Source organism: Triticum urartu, chromosome 5A, assembly GCF_056163025.1.
Source record: "Triticum urartu cultivar PI428250 chromosome 5A, HENAU_Tu73, whole genome shotgun sequence".
NCBI lineage: Eukaryota > Viridiplantae > Streptophyta > Magnoliopsida > Poales > Poaceae > Triticum > Triticum urartu.
In genome coordinates, this window is record NC_141877.1 from 245,403,880 (window position 1) to 245,418,692 (window position 14,813).

Sequence of the window (14,813 nt, forward strand, 5' to 3'; positions counted from 1 at the left end):
GGTCATTGTCTAGTGACATGGGATTAGGTGTGCACGCCAAAGGAGTATGGCGGCCTCGGCATTCCGAATTTGCGCATTCTCAACGCCGCACTCCGAGCAAGATGGCCTTGGTTAATGCGAACGGAGCACGACCGGCCATGGAATGAGTTCAACATTTAAGTGTCACCGGACTCCTTGAGCATATACAAGGCGGCGATGAAGTGCATGATAGGAAATGGAGAGGTGCCTTTGTTCTGGACAGATTGATGGCTATGGGATGGAAGAATCCAAGACCTCATGCCAAACCTATTCGCTGCAGTCAAAAGAAGAGCGCGGAAGAGAACAGTGAGACAAGCCATAACCGAAGGTTAGTGGCTAGATGTGTCGCCTAACATGAGCCCCCAAGCTCTCACCGAGTTCCTATAGCCTGTGGACAGAACCCAACATATTCAGCTCGTAGATGGCATGGAAGATAGATTGGTCTGGGCTTGGGAACCAAATGGGTGCTTCTCGGCGAGATCGGCCTACCAGGCGTTCTTTGCTGGGAGAGTGGAGGCCGTTGGGGCCGTGCAAATCTGGAGGTCAAGAGCGCCGATGACCTGCAAATTCTTCGCGTGGCTGGCGGCTCGGGAGAGGTGTTGGATGGCTGACAGGCTTGCGTGTCGGCACCTACCGCATCCTCCGGCTTGCCCCTTTTGTGATCAGGAGCCAGAGACAATCAACCACATCCTTCTCGGCTGCGTCTTTGCTAGAGAAGTGTGGCTCTCCATTCTCGACCACTGGGACAAACTAACTTGGTTGCCAACTGAGGATGACAATCTGGTGGAATGGTGGACCTCCATTAACCCGCAGCCAAAGCTTAGGAAGGAGACATGGACCGTCATTGCGTTGGTGGCTTGGATGTTGTGGAAACATAGGAATAATGTAGTGTTCAATGGAGCGACAACCTCCACAAGTGAGCTCCTCAGGAAGATTGATCTACAAGGACAAGACTGGAGGGCAGCAGGGCTACTGCGAGAGGCGGGATCGCTCCCGATTAGAGTAGATGAGTGGGTTAGTAGTGAGTAATCGGCATGTCAAAAATTGGCTTTCATAGCCGTGGCTAAGTTGTAAAACTGTCTGCCTTTCTAGGCATCTTCTATCTATGATCTCGTTACGTCAGCTTTGATGTATCCTTGAAAAAAAAACAGCCAATCTCCTGTATTATTCTTTCGGAGATTTTTGATGGGCACTTTATTCCCCCTTGATAAATTACATACAATTCAAGCTATAATCACTATTAACTCTTATGGTACCAACTAAATCATCATTCATGGGTACTTGCAGACTCAACATTGCAGAGCTATGGCTAATAGGACTAAACAGGCACATCAGCTGGATACTCTGCAGAATGCTTTTTGATGGTATCCAGCAGCGACCGCTCTTGCTCACGAAGGTTGGAAGGCATTTGATCATAAACATCAGTGAAGAGCTCCGCAAGCCCGTGTTTTGGCATCCTCTCGGCCACCTGAATGGCTTGCAGGAGCTACACAGAAATGAGCTAACAGTTTCAGTTGGTCATGTATGAAAACTAAATGCATTACAGAGATCCAGATCCACCTTTCTGCAACACCAATATTACATTACCTCTTGCCGCACATTGTTCCTGAGTTCAGACTCTTGAGTGTCGCACCACCATCCATTCCCCTGAACCCATTTTCTGTACCTGGAGACGGGATCCCTCGCTGTTCGCCAATGCTCCATCTCATCAGCCGGCCTGTACTTGGTTGAATCGTCGGATGTCGAGTGATGGCCGACTCGGTAGGTCATCGCCTGAAAGCTTTCTACTCAGTAAAGTACTCTCAGCAAATGGTATATTCTGAAATTTTGTTAAACCATACTATTGTGCACCTCGATTAAAATAGGCCTTCCTTCAGTTATAGCCATTTCCCGGGCGGTGTGGACTGTACTGTACACAGCAAGAGTATCGTTGCCGTCTACCCTGATACTACGTATTCCGTAGGCCTGACCGCGGGTAACAACTCCATCACCTGCAAGAGTAGTTGGGTTTTATACAGTGCCGTGCCAATATTCCCTTGTATGATTGAGCAGAGGCACAATTCATACTTCTGAACTGTTCGGCGGTTGGGGTGCTGATTGCCCAGCCATTGTTGCGGCAGAAGAAGATCACTGGCGCTTCCGTGACAGCAGCGAAGTTGAGCGCGGCATGGAAGTCTCCCTGACGTTTTTCAGCTGTTAGAGAGATCTGGTTACAAGTTGTAAGTAAGCAACCAATGATTGTTCATCTACCTCGCTCGTGCCACCATCGCCGAAATACGTGATGGCACATGCCTTCTTCTTGTCCATCTTGAGAGAATAGGCAGCGCCAACAGCTTGAGGGAGCTGAGTGCTGATCAATTGCCAACAAGGATAAATCTCAGCTTCACTTGCACAACATTTTTCTTTTTTCTTTTCTTTTTTCAGAAAGGAAGGAGGAAGTATTTCATTTTTTTTCTTTTCCGAAAAGGAAGGAGAAGGAAGTATTTCATACTTACGCGATAGGCGATGAGACTGTGAAATAATTCAGACGGTTTGATCCGTAATGTATTGGCATCTGCCTGCCTTTACCGTAATCCAGCTTGTTCCCAAACAACTGGTTTGCAAATTCTTGCAGTGTGAAGCCACGCCATAGAAGAACACCGGGCTCCCTGTACTTCATTTGGCTCCAAAATTTCCGGCCAAGAAAAGAAAAGTAAGTAAAATCAATACTATTCAGCACTAACATTCTTTTTTGGAGCAGATGATATGCACCTGAGGTAGTACAATGTCTTGAGCACTAAGCGCAGCAGCAGAGGCTATGTTGATTGCTTCTTCACCATTGGAAGTTAGATAGAAGGAAATTCTTCCCTGCCTCTGAGCTTCGTAGAAGATTGTGTCCATAATCTGGAGGGTGACCATGTTACTGTACATTTTCAGAGCCAACTCCTTACTGACCTGACAAGAATGAGAGACATGCTTCAGAACAAAATTATTCAGTCGTGGAGCAATGGCAATGGCAATGGCGGTACTACACCTCTTGGAATCTACTGCTGTATATAGTCCCACCATCATCGTCAAGAACACGGTAACAATTAATCCTTTCCATTTGCGACTCTGGCAGGAAATTCATTTCACCAACAAAGGAAAGCTTTCCTCCAGGGAAATCTACAAACTGCGTCGGTAACAATCAAAATTAAGTAAGTTGTGCATGGGGAAAACCATTGGTGGCCCCAGAAGAATGAATGTATAAAATCTCCTCGAAATAAATTTGGAAGCACAACCGGGTTAGTCTAACTGACCTTGGAGGCAAGGCAATGGACTATTTTATTCTTGACAACGATTGACCATGGCAATATCAACATTGTTTTACTTTACCAGCAGAGACTCGTAATAATTTGTCTCATCAGTTGACACGGAGTGACATCACAGGAATTATAAATAAATAAAACACGCAAGAGAAAAGAAGCCGTGTGAGCTTACTAAACCTGAAGTGAAGTCCCACCAGCCTATTGACTCAATGACACGTCCTTCCTTATCTGCTTACTTTACTACTACTTGTCAATTCTATCCACAATTGTCATGTGTTAAAGTTGTCTCGTTTCTTAGGAATATTAGAAGCATATATAGTAATCACGTGTATACAGGATGCTCTTTCCAAGTGAGAATCACGATGATATCCACACTAAATTTTCTTTAATCAAGGAGAAAGATCACATGATCCTAGGCGCAGCATCCTGAATGTTTGTTTTCTGAGGAAGGGGTTTACCTTCCCTGTTGCATATATATAATGTATTTTTTTGCGGGAAATATAATGTAATTTTCAAAACCAGAGCATCCTAAATATTCGTGGTACTACGTATCACTACTAGTTTATCCTGACAATTCTACACACATGTCTAGAAGCGGCCGTCCTACTGTATGTACCACAACATACGAGTGCACAGATACCTGCAGATCGCCTGCGGCAAGTCCATTCTCCGGCTCCTCGATGGCAGCGGCGGCGGCGCTATCTCCTGCGAAGCGCCGGACGGAGCAGAACCCCCTGCTTTGGTCCCCTGATGGCACCCCGAGAACCGGCACCGTCGACCAGCTCAAGGGCCACGGCCCTGGTCCACGGCTGCGCAGCTCGCCAGCGAGCCTCCTGGCGGCCCGGCGCGCCAGCCACGCGGCCATGTATATGTACGTGACTATCTAGGTACACGCACTATCTCGTACGATGCGAGCTTCCGGCGCGATCAGCTGCAAGAATTCTGCGCAATCGACTCAATTCAATGGTGGTGGCTGGAATTTATAGGTGGCAGAGTGGGAGTTGGATAGAGACGAGAAAAGGAAACAAGAGAAGAAGCAGCGAGCGAAGCAAAGAGGGAGAAAGCGTGAGTTGGAAAGATAAGTGTGTGTGCAGCGAGGAGCGCGAGGAGTTTGGAGGTAGGAGAAGACGGGCACGGCTCACTGGTGTCCGGAGAGTGACGACTGATTGATTGCAGCTGCAGGGGTTGAAGGATGGCGCGTGGGGCAGGAGGCTGCACGTGGAAGCTGTGGCCCGGTGCCGGGGTGGGTGGGTGGGTGCTGAAGGGTGGGAGCTGAGGCCGGTGACAGGGCATGCTCAGCCCATTTTGCTCCATGGACGGTAGTACCAGGAGGATTGCATGCATCGATAATTCTGCTCCCTCCGTTTCTTGTAGCAGGACTGGATGTATCTAAAACTAAAATACATCTAGATACATCTATATCTAGGACAAGTAATTCGGAACGGAGGGAGTAACACATAGGGACTCTAGCCAACTTGCCTCCAGATGCTTTCTGAATTGAGCCGTCCGTGACCGTCTGATCTGCCTTCTAGCACATCTGAGCCGTTGGATTTTCGCTTGCGGTTAATTGTTTTTCACCATGGGATTCATTTTTCTGCCCAATGACCAGTGGGCTCGTCTCACGCGCGTATTGGTTGGGTGAGTGACGTCCAGGTGAGAGAGAATTTGGGACTGTTTGGTTCTAGGACTAGCATTGCCACACTTTGCCATACATTTTTGCCAAGCTTATCTAAGGTTATTTCATTAAAATAAGAGCCATAAGTTGGCAAGCCTAAGGGAATTTTGCCACACGTTTTAAGTGTATGTCATGTGAGGCCCAAATATGGCTTATCTAAAGTGTGGCTTGAACCAAATATTTATCTAAATTGGTCAAACTTGCCTAACATTAGGTGTGACAATCTTTGACAAAGTTAACCAAACAGCCCCGTCTCATCACTCCTCCCGTCCCGTGCGCCGCGCACGCACCCAAACCAAGTAACCAACCCAATCTAGTCCTGCCACGCACTGTGCACAACCAGTCCCCTCCTTCCGCACGAATCCTACCAGAGAGAGGAAGATGGGAGGGAGAGAGAGAGGAGGAAGATGGGAGGAGGGAGAAAGAGAGAGGGAGAGGAGAGGGAGGTCTGGCGGCGGACGGGAAAGGGTGACCAGCCAGCGTTGGCCTGTGCCCCTCCTCTCGTAGGAACCCTAGCGGAGAGAGAAGATGAGAGGGAGAGAGAGAAGGAAGGAGAGAAGGGAGAAAGAGAGAGGAAAAAGGAGAGGGAGGTGCGACGGCTGACGGGAGAGAGGATCACCGGCCGGCGTCGGTCTGCGCCGGCCAGGATGGGCGCGACCTGGAGGTTGGCGGCGGCTCGATCCGCTCCTGGATCGGGAACTGCGACGGGGCTGGGTCTCGGGCGCGATTCACGGGAGGCTGCACTCCGCCTCTTCCTCGTGGTGCGGCGGACGGCGGCTCTTGCGGCCGTGCGGCCGACGGCGGCCTCAGCGGGTGGGCGATGACACCTACAGCTGGTGTTCTACCCATGGATTCCCGTACAGCCCGAGGCGCTCTGGTCGGCAATTAGAAACTCCTCTATTTATATATTTTGGGCCTGTTAACGGATGAATCTTGATTTGAAATGTTTGTTGCGAATTCGTTCATTTGCTCATCATGTGATTTCTTTTGCTAGGACAAATTAGGCCTGAGCCAATGGGGGAGAAGACGGAGTATATGGATGAGCAGCTGGAGCACACGTTCATTTGATGTTTGCGCGCAAGATGGAGAAGTTCGCTAGAAGGAAGAAGAGTTGGGCGGCGAGGAGGAGAAGAAGGCGGTCTGCGAGCTGCTTGCACGCGCAGCAGCAGGAGTCCGCCCGTGAGGTGCTCCTCTGGATACTCCCTTCCGGCGCCGGGCTTACGTGTTCAACACCGCCCTCACTGTCCCCTTCTTCCATTGGCTCATCGGTCGGTCAGAGGTCAGAGATCTAATACTCCGCACCGCCTCCCGTCAATTTTGGGGATACATGCAAGGTTTATCATCACCCCATGGATCATGTGTTGTTCATTAACCAGGTTATCGAGGTGGAGGTCAACGGGGTGAGACAGAGAAGTGGAGTGCTCATAAAGAAACGCAGGTATGTATGAATATGATGGATGCTTCCATTGCCAACTGATGAATGCATGTCTCCTTTCGCGCAGCTGCTGCCTGGATTCGCCGTCGTGGCCGCCGCCTCCAGTCGCTTCCACCTGGACATCCTTCGCCAACAAGGTAATTTCGTTCCGGTCCCAGCTGTCCTCCTATCCTCCGCGCTTGATTGCTATGAGTTCTTGTTGTGTGTGTGCTTGCTGGCTTAGTGATGTGTGTGTCCGGGAACCCATTGTGTTCTTTTTTATGGATTGCTGCTGCGTGCATGATTGTTGTGGCTGGCTTGGTGGTAGCATCATACATACTGTTCTGGTTGGTTAGCTTGACGCTCTAAAGCTAGGCTTTTAATTCTCTGGGTGTAAGTAATGTATTGCTATACCAGATAAAATATACACATGCATTGCAAACATGATTCTGCTTATACGCGGAAGTATATTTTTCAAATCTATCTCTTCAATTCTTAGGACCATTCTTTACTGAAAGTCTAGAACTATGTAATTTGGTAATCGTGTCAAAGTTCGCCTGGTTGTGCCGTATTACATTGTGATTTGTGAATGCTATGTCGTTGGGGAATCAGCGAGCTTGGTTATATTTCTGGGGCCATCATGTTAACTGGTGCTGGTAGCGCTCGCTTGCTAGCTATGAGTTCTTGTTCTGTGTTTGCTTACTGGCTTAGTTATGTGTGTTTGTCCGGGCACCTATTGTGGTTTGTTTTTTGCTAGCTTGCTGCTGCGTGCATGATTGTTGTAACCGGGTGCTGGCTGTTTGGTGCTGGGCTGCTGATGGCATGAGACCCGCTTCAAAAAAAGGAATGAAAGGAAGCATTTGTTCATAGAACAAATATATTGTAAAAATTTCCATGGAAAGCCTGCATATTTAGCTCGGAAAAGGGGTCTAAAGAGGCTTAGATTCTTGTTATGTATTGATTTTGTAAAATATCTGCAGCTATATATTGCTCAATCAAAGAAAGATTTTACTCAACCTTCAGTGTAATGTATTTCTAATTGTTCAGAACTACTTCAAGTTTTGTTGTGATTTTGCAAGATTCTGAAATTATTGTATTTCGGAATTGTTATACTGATTCCTCGATGCTCTGTTCATGGCTTTGTTCTTATTTTATCCTTAGTTATTTGATTTTTCCTTTCCTACAAGAAGATGCTGAGTCATGTAATATGTTCAAAGAAGAGAGAATCTGCATTTTCTGAATGCTTTCTTCTTTCTTCATTGTTACTTCAAGTTAGCGAATCCAGTTAAGTTGTACTGAGAAGATTCATACGCATGCTTTCTCCATCTACACATCTTATTCAGTCACGAGGCCATTAAGATCTTTTGCCTTTTAGAAAAAGGGAGATGCCATTTAGACCTTACTCTGTTCAACTTGATCTTTAACTTGCTACTACTGTTTCTAAGCATTTTCCCAAGCATTGTTTTATTTGCATCAGAGAATGAGCTCACCTTATTCAGTGGATGTGACAAGTAAAAAATTAGAAACTGAGCAATTAGTTCCACTCTTAAATTTTGTACAGCAGTCCAAATTATCCAATAAATCATTTGTTAGCAGGGTCTAATTATAGAAGTGGAATCAGTTGTTCCAAATTACCCAGTCCAAATTGTGGATGTTAAAAATCTGTTTTGTGTTAGTCAAATTGTTGAAAGCCGGAGCTGGGTCGAGGAGCCGGCCTCCGCCTTCGCCATTGCCTGAGAGAAGCAACACCAGCATTGGGCGTTCCATGTGGAGAGTGCGTGAGTTAGTGTTTTTGTTCTATCCTTTCCATCTCATGACTTTGTGGAGGTGGCAGCACAACCTGCTGGTTGTTGTAATGCCTACCTCAAAGAGAATTAATTGCTTACAAAATTATTTTTCTACTTGACTGTTTTGCAGATGATGAGGTATGGCATGGAATGGTTGGGTTTTGAGTGGTAGGTGATCCCTATGCCGGCGGTGATAGCAGCCATCATTGGTACATTTCAGTAATATGTAAGTCCATTTCAGGCCCTGTTTGTTTGGGCTTTTGCTTCTGCTTTTGCAGCTTTTCTATTTTAGCCAAAAAGCCATAAAAGCTAGGTGCTTTTAGAGCTTTTATGGCTTTTGGAGCTGAATATTGTTATATTGATTCATCAAAAGCCAAAAAAGCTCCAAAAGCACCTATTTAGGAGCTTTTATGGCTTTTTGGCCAAAGTGGAAAAGCTGCAAAAGCAGAAGCAAAAGCCCAAACAAACAGGGCCTCAGTAATATGTCTTGTTTTACTTCCTCCGCGGTGACTCTGGATGTATTCTCGGCTTTACAGTCAGTAAAAAGAAGGCATGCAAAACATTATGTTTTTGCCTTGGTTGAATGTCTCATTTAATTGTCGCTTATTTATTTCAAGTTACTGAATTCGCATCAAACTTTCCTTGTGCTTTCCATTAATAAATAAGAAATTAATACGCAATGTTTTTAATATGTGAGGAGGCGAGAGAAGAAGAAAAGAGGGGTTGTCAGGTTGGACCTTGGTACGTCTCTGACCAGAGATGGTTGGATCCGTCCGACGCTCTTCCAAACAGTGCATTCTAGATTCAATGGGTAGTACATGGAGCTTATTTACTTTGCCGCTCTTATGGCTTTATCTGTACTTGACATATCAAGAGCTGGTGGTAGGTTCTACCGGATCGATTTTAGCTCCTCTTTCTTAGGTTCTGCCGACTCATGTTCTTATTTTATCCTTAGTTTTCCCTTTCCAATTTTGCAGGGGGGTGTACTCTCTCCCTCAAGGTAAGCGTGAATGCAACGGACATTGATTGTGGCTGTTTAGATAAAAAATTGAGTGCAAATTGAGTTTTAACAGTGAGACTTATTCCATTTGTTTATCCTTTTGGCCTTTTAATCAAGAACAATGTTCAGAGCTTACATGGTTGTCTAAATTTAGTTTTGTAAAAGAGCAATATTGATATCATGCAATGATCGGTGCAAATTAGGATAGTCATAGAGTTCTTCCTCAGTTGTCATTGAGCAAAGATTGAATCTGTGTGATTTGTTCTAATACCAAGTAAATCTTGGTCTGCATTGTGTTAGTTTTCATACTGAGTTTTTTTTGGCTATTTTCGTTTGAATTGGGAGTTGATGTGAAAAAGAGTGTGTGTTGACATGCATGTAACCAAATCATGTATTAATGTGAGGTACTACATATACTTGCATATCTCTTTTCAGAAGCACGACCCTCTTGATCCAACTAGGAACATCAAAACTAAAATGGGATATCATTGACTGGACTTCAGATGGCCATGCTGTGAGTTCACCATTACTAAATAGTATCTGAATCTTCTTTGTATAATTAAGACACACTTTCTACATAGAGCTGCTATAGTGATACCATGTGATCACTTAACATGAGTGCGACTAGCCTATTTTCTCTATTTAAAAGTAGAGTTGTGTTTATCATAAAATTTATATACCATGGACTTGTTGCTTTCTGTTTATATAATAGGGCAGTTCGTCTTCTATCATCTGTTTTCTTCATTACATGTCTCTTAGATTGTTGGAGAGGCCTTTACGAATAAGTTGATTAACTACATTTATGTGTTAATATATTTGCCTGATGGGTTTCCCTATTATGGCTCATGGTCATAGATGTAGTCTGCCTTTGCTATTGTTGTTTCTCCAAATAGTATCTACATCCCACTATATTGTATGTGTTGTGAATGTACGGCTGTTAAATCTGTTTGTTTGCTTCTGCTGGTATGTTGTGTGATCATTGTAACAATCAGATGCATGGAAATTTGGAGCAGTTAATCCCAATAGCGAGACATGAGTTATGCTCAAGGTAATTGACCTTTGCATAATAAGATATATGGAGCTCTTTTGAATGCAGCATTTTAGCTGAATTGATGGAAATGTCAGTATTCTACTTTCGTTCACAGATTTCAAGAGATTTTCCATGCAAAAAAATAATGTATCAAGGCCAGTTTTGTCGTGTATTTCTTGGTGAATGTGTAGCAAGCTCTTCGTGTGCTCATTTTCTCCTCTGCTAAAAAGAATTTTCCCAATGAAAGAAGTACACGCTTAATGATTTGTGTTATGTGTTAATGATAGGGAGTATCAACAAGAACTTAATGCAGGATGCAGCCAGATTGGGTCCATTCTCGATGGGGTGGAACTGGAGCTTCCAGGGGATGGTTCTGATCCAGTTCCATTAAGGGTGTATTTTTTTTGGAGCTTGGCCTGGTGTGGTTTTGTCCATGCCTATGAACAGGCTGCCCTCCATGCCATAAGATTTTTATAGGGCTTATATGGGTTTGTAGTTCGAGATTATAATTATGACTGTATGATGGTCTATAGGAGCTTCCTTCGTTTTTCCATGACAGTTTCAGTTTCAGCCGTCCGGTCTGTTGGGTGCCTGCAGAGGGAGGGTGCCTGTAGAGGGGATTGTTCTCTGTGAACGTGGAAATTAATCCAGATATTGTCTCTACTGTCCCATTTCGATTGGGCTCTGTTGTACTCACATTTACTATTAAACATGGATATTATAACATTGAATAAAGGGGGTATTAAATGTAAAAAAGGCATGCATATATTTTTCACTACTGTGTACTTTTTAAAAACTTTTTTTAACATTATCAACGCCACACGATTTTGAGTGGGACTTTATTTTTTTGGCCAAAGGGAATTAGATTTATAATGATGCGTGATTGCCCATGTCTAAACTAACTAAAGCATATATTTTGTTTTAAATGTGATATCAAATTCAAATGTGTATATACGTCTCATTGTACATAAAAATCCACCCTATTTCCTATTAGAAGGAATTAAACATGCAAAAAAAAAAATCATCACGAACATGGATTTAGCGTGCCTGTGCCATTTGGCGCAACGGGTCCACTAGTTCTTATTAATCATGCACTAGGCACATATATAGGTACAGGGGTTGCGAGATCTCAACCGTATCCGCTATATAGGGAAAGGATCGAGAGATATCGCTAAGCTAGGAAGTAAATATAAGAGATCCTAGCCGCCAAATATACATGTAATGACAACCGTACTCAACACCCCCCGCAGTCGAAGCGTCGCCGGAGATGTAAAGACTGAACCGAAAACCCTCGAAATTCGAGGTAGGCAGTCCTTTCATCATGACATCGGCGAACTGCTGATCGGTGGGTACATGTAAGACTCGAACACGACGAAGTGCAACGTGCTCCCGGACAAAGTGAATGTCAAGCTCAATATGCTTCGTCCGGCGATGATGAACAGGGTTGGCGGAGAGGTAGATCGCGGAGACGTTGTCACAATAGACAATTGTGGCATTGGGAACCTCACATAGCAACTCCTGAAGCAGCTGTCGTAGCCAGGAGCACTTCGCGACGACGTTGGCCACATCCCTGTACTTGGCCTCGGCGCTCGATCGTGAAACCGTGGGTTGTCGTTTAGACGACTACGAGATCAGAAAGGGCTCGAGGTAGATGAGGGAGTCCTGGATTAGGGGGTCCCCGGGCGTCCGGGCTATGTGATGTGGGCCGGACTGGTGGGCCGTGAAGATACAAGATAGAAGGCTTCCTCCCGTGTCCGGATGGGACTCTCCTTGACGTGGAAGACAAGCTTGGCGTTCAGATATGAAGATTTCTTTCTCTGTAAACCGACTCTATACAAACCCTAGCCCCCTTCGGTATCTATATAAACAGGAGTGTTTAAACCGTAGAGATAGTCATAATCATACATGCTAGACATATAGGGTTTAGCCATTACGATCTCGTGGTAGATCAACTCTTGTAACCCCTATATTCATCAAAGTCAATCAAGCAGGACGTAGGGTTTTACCTCCATCAAGAGGGCCTGAACCTGGGTAAACATCGTGTCCCCTGCCTTCTGTTACCATCGATCCTTAGACGCACAGTTCGGGACCTGAAGGAAATATGCCCTAGAGGCAATAATAAAGTTATTATTTATTTCCTTATTTCATGATAAATGTTTATTATTCATGCTAGAATTGTATTAACCGGAAACATAATACATATGTGAATACATAGACAAACAGAGTGTCACTAGTATGCCTCTACTTGACTAGCTCGTTAATCAAAAATGGTTATGTTTCCTAACCATATACATGAGTTGTCATTTGATTAACGGGATCACATCATTAGGAGAATGATGTGATTGACTTGACCCATTCCGTTAGCTTAGCACTTGATCGTTTAGTATGTTGCTATTGCTTTCTTCATGACTTATACATGTTCCTATGACTATGAGATTATGCAACTCCCGTTTACCAGAGGAACACTTTGTGTGCTACCAAACGTCACAATGTAACTGGGTGATTATAAAGGTGCTCTACAGGTGTCTCCGAAGGTACTTGTTGGGTTGGTGTATTTCGAGATTAGGATTTGTCACTCCGATTGTCGGAGAGGTATCTATGGGCCCTCTCGGTAATGCACATCACTATAAGCCTTGCAAGCATTGTGACTAATGAGTTAGTTGCGAGATGGTGTATTACGAAACGAGTAAAGAGACTTGCCGGTAACGAGATTGAACTAGGTATTGAGATACCGACGATCGAATCTCGGGCAAATAACATACCGATGACAAAGGGAACAACGTATGTTGTTATGCGGTCTGACCGATAAAAGATCTTCGTAGAATATGTGGGAGCCAATATGAACATCCAGGTTCCGCTATTGGTTATTGATCGGAGACATGTCTCGGTCATGTCTACATAGTTCTCGAACCCGTAGGGTCCGCACGCTTAACGTTTTGATGACAGTTATATTATGAGTTTATATGTTTTGATGTACCGAAGGTTGTTCAGAGTCCCGGATGTGATCACGGACATGACGAGGAGTCTCGAAATGGTCGAGACATGAAGATTGATATATTGGAAGCCTATGTTTAGATATCGGAAGTGTTCCGGGTGAAATCGGGATTTTACCGGAACCCCCCGAGAGCTTAATGGGCCTACATGGGCCTTAGTGGAAATAGAGGGAAGCAAGGGGAGTGTGGGGCGCGCCCCCCAAGGCCCAAACCGAATTGGTTTAGGGTAAGGGGGGCCGGCCCCCTCTTTCCTTCTTCCCCTCTCTCTTTCCTTCTCCCGAATCCTATTCCAACTAAGAAAGGGGGGGAGTCCTACTCCCGGTGGGAGTAGGACTCCTCCTGGCGCGCTCTCTCCCTGGCCGGCCGCACCCCCCTTGCTCCTTTATATACGGGGGCAGGGGGGCACCCCATAGACACAACAATTGATCGTTTGATCTTTTAGCCGTGTGCGGTGCCCCCTCCACCATAGTCCACCTCGATAATACTGTAGCGGTGCTTAGGCGAAGCCTTGCGTCGGTAGAACATCATCGTCGTCACCACGCCGCCGTACTGACGAAACTCTCCCTCAACACTCGGCTGGATCGGAGTTCGAGGGACGTCATCAGGCTGAACGTGTGCTGAACTTGGAGGTGCCGTACGTTCGGTACTTGATCGGTCGGATCGTGAGGACGTATGACTACATCAACCGCGTTGTGCTAACGTTTCCGCTTTCGGTCTACGAGGGTACGTGGACAACACTCTCCCATCTCGTTGCTATGCATCACCATGATCTTGTGTGTGCGTAGGAATGTTTTTTGAAATTACTACGTTCCCCAACAGTTGCTTCCGAGCCAGGTTTTATGTGTAGATGTCATATGCACGAGTAGAACACAAGTGAGTTGTGGGCGATATAGGTCATACTGCTTACCAGCATGTCACACTTTGGTTCGGCGGTATTGTTGGATGAAGCAGCCCGGACCGACATTACGCGTACGCTTATGCGAGACTGGTTTTACCATCGTGCTATGCACACAGGTGACTAGCGGGTGTCAGTTTCTCCAACTTTAGTTGAACCGAGTGTGGCTACGCCCGGTCCTTGAGAAGGTTTAAACATCACTAACTTGACAAACTATCGTTGTGGTTTTGATGCGTAGGTAAGAACGGTTCTTGCTCAACCCGTAGTAGCCACGTAAAACTTGCAACAACAAAGTAGAGGACGTCTAACTTGTTTTTGCAGGGCATGTTGTGATGTGATATGGTCAAGACGTGATGAGATATAAGTTGTTGTATAAGATGATTATGTTTTGTTGAAATTATCGGCAACTGGCAGAAGCCTTATGGTTGTCTCTTTATTGCATAAGATGCAAGCGCCAAATAATTGCTTTACTTTATCGCTATGCGATAACAATAATTGCAAGAGCAATAGTTGGTGAGACGACCATGTGATGACACATTGATATAGATCAAGATGATGGAGATCATGGTGTCACGCCGGTGACGATGGAAATCATGACGATGCTTTGGAGATGGAGATCAAAGGCACAAGATGATGATGGCCATATCATGTCACATATTATGATTGCATGTGATGTTTATCTTTTATACATCTTATTTTGCTTAGTTCGATGGT

The 14,813-nt window shown here is 45.2% G+C and overlaps 2 protein-coding genes across 27 annotated transcripts; one reads left to right on the forward strand and one right to left on the reverse strand.

Annotated features, from left to right (window-relative positions):
• Positions 1-1,154: 1,154 nt before the first annotated feature.
• LOC147970931 (2-oxoisovalerate dehydrogenase subunit alpha 2, mitochondrial-like) lies at positions 1,155-4,466 on the reverse strand. 2 transcript variants are annotated; one of them, XM_087525833.1, is made up of 9 exons: positions 3,946-4,464; positions 3,032-3,169; positions 2,770-2,952; positions 2,514-2,671; positions 2,269-2,368; positions 2,086-2,197; positions 1,870-2,009; positions 1,606-1,791; positions 1,155-1,504 (listed from the first exon to the last, which is right to left on the reverse strand). In XM_087525833.1, the coding sequence occupies exons 1-9, from the start codon at positions 4,168-4,170 to the stop codon at positions 1,337-1,339; spliced, it is 1,410 nt and encodes a 469-aa protein (XP_087381959.1). In that variant the 5' UTR covers positions 4,171-4,464; the 3' UTR covers positions 1,155-1,336. The 2 variants fall into 2 exon arrangements, with proteins under 2 accessions (XP_087381959.1, XP_087381961.1); XM_087525835.1 differs by lacking the exon at positions 3,032-3,169 and having other exon boundaries at positions 3,946-4,466.
• Positions 4,467-5,239: 773 nt separating this feature from the next.
• Positions 5,240-10,882, forward strand: LOC125532223 (uncharacterized). Of its 25 annotated transcripts, XM_087525838.1 has the most exons (10): positions 5,244-5,857; positions 5,975-6,259; positions 6,357-6,418; positions 6,483-6,552; positions 8,071-8,168; positions 8,312-8,407; positions 8,882-9,181; positions 9,617-9,695; positions 10,174-10,229; positions 10,499-10,882. In XM_087525838.1, the coding sequence occupies exons 7-10, from the start codon at positions 9,000-9,002 to the stop codon at positions 10,686-10,688; spliced, it is 507 nt and encodes a 168-aa protein (XP_087381964.1). In that variant the 5' UTR covers positions 5,244-5,857; positions 5,975-6,259; positions 6,357-6,418; positions 6,483-6,552; positions 8,071-8,168; positions 8,312-8,407; positions 8,882-8,999; the 3' UTR covers positions 10,689-10,882. The 25 variants fall into 25 exon arrangements, 6 of the variants coding, with proteins under 6 accessions (XP_087381965.1, XP_087381966.1, XP_087381963.1 ...); XM_087525840.1 differs by having other exon boundaries at positions 5,242-5,857; positions 6,357-8,168; positions 8,882-9,063; positions 9,159-9,181; XM_087525837.1 differs by having other exon boundaries at positions 5,242-5,857; positions 6,483-8,168.
• Positions 10,883-14,813: the final 3,931 nt, after the last annotated feature.